The sequence below is a fragment of the Naegleria gruberi genome (assembly GCF_000004985.1).
Source record: "Naegleria gruberi genomic scaffold NAEGRscaffold_1521, whole genome shotgun sequence".
In the NCBI taxonomy this organism is placed as follows: domain Eukaryota; phylum Heterolobosea; class Eutetramitea; order Acrasida; family Naegleriidae; genus Naegleria; species Naegleria gruberi.
In genome coordinates, this window is record NW_003162597.1 from 1 (window position 1) to 1,081 (window position 1,081).

At 19.8% G+C, this 1,081-nt stretch overlaps 1 protein-coding gene across 1 annotated transcript; it reads right to left on the minus strand.

Moving 5' to 3' along the window:
* Positions 1 to 82: 82 nt before the first annotated feature.
* Positions 83 to 1,035, minus strand: NAEGRDRAFT_77137 (uncharacterized protein; the record flags this gene model as incomplete). The annotated part of the gene is made up of 3 exons (XM_002667907.1): positions 83 to 129; positions 176 to 535; positions 652 to 1,035. Coding segments are annotated over 3 exons (789 nt in total), but the record flags the coding sequence as incomplete, so codon positions are not given.
* Positions 1,036 to 1,081: the final 46 nt, after the last annotated feature.

Sequence of the window (1,081 nt, forward strand, 5' to 3'; positions counted from 1 at the left end):
TAATGCTCTACCAATTGAATCAATTCAGTTAAAAAAGCTTCTTGATATTTTTTTAATTGAATTGAATTATTTAACATTGTTTTTAATTGTTTTGATATTTGATTAACATATTCTCTTTCTTTATCATGACTATTATATTTAAATTTTAATTTTTTAAAATTAAATAAAAATCCACCACCACTACTACTACTTCCACTACTACTACTATTAGATTTTTCATTTGTATTATTATTAGTTGTATTATTATTTAAATTATTTAATAAATTTGGATCAATAATTGAATATTGTGTTTTCATTGTATTATTAAATTCTTCTTCGCTACCTGAAATAAAATCCCAAAATAAATAACTTTTACATAAAATAGGATGTCTAGCACAAAATGATAAAAATAAAGAAAGATATTTTCCTTTTAATATTTTAGGATCTGTACTTGTTTGTTCATATAATTTATCTATATTTGTTGTTAATAAATCTTTAGGTGGTATTAAACATCCAATACAATCTATTTTTAAATTTTCATATAACCATTCAAAATCTATTATTATTATTATATGATTATTATATTATTATATTTAAATTATAATATTATAAAATATAATTATTATTTTAAATTAAAATTAAATTAAAAAATTAAAAAATTTAAAAACATACCCTTCATTTTTCTACTAACAGTTAAACCAGTCTTATTAAATAAAGGATGATCCTTATAAATAGGATTATCTAATAATTGATCTTGTTCTTCATTAATATTAACAGTTGTAATTATAGTAAATAAAGGAGTACTATATATATTTAATTGATCATATATTACTTCTATATTAGTTGTTGTAAATGATGATAATTCAACAAATGGATATTTAGTTTGTGATAAATGAATACTTCCTTCTTCTTCTATTAATTGTTGTTCTTGTTCTTCACCATTATTATTATTACCATTATTATTACCATTTCCATCATTATTATCATTATTATCTAATGGTTGTTGTTCTTGTTCTTGTTCATCTTCTTGTTGGTGATCTTCTACTTGTTCTTCTACTTGTTGATTATTATTTAAAGGATCTTGATTAACTTGTTGATATTG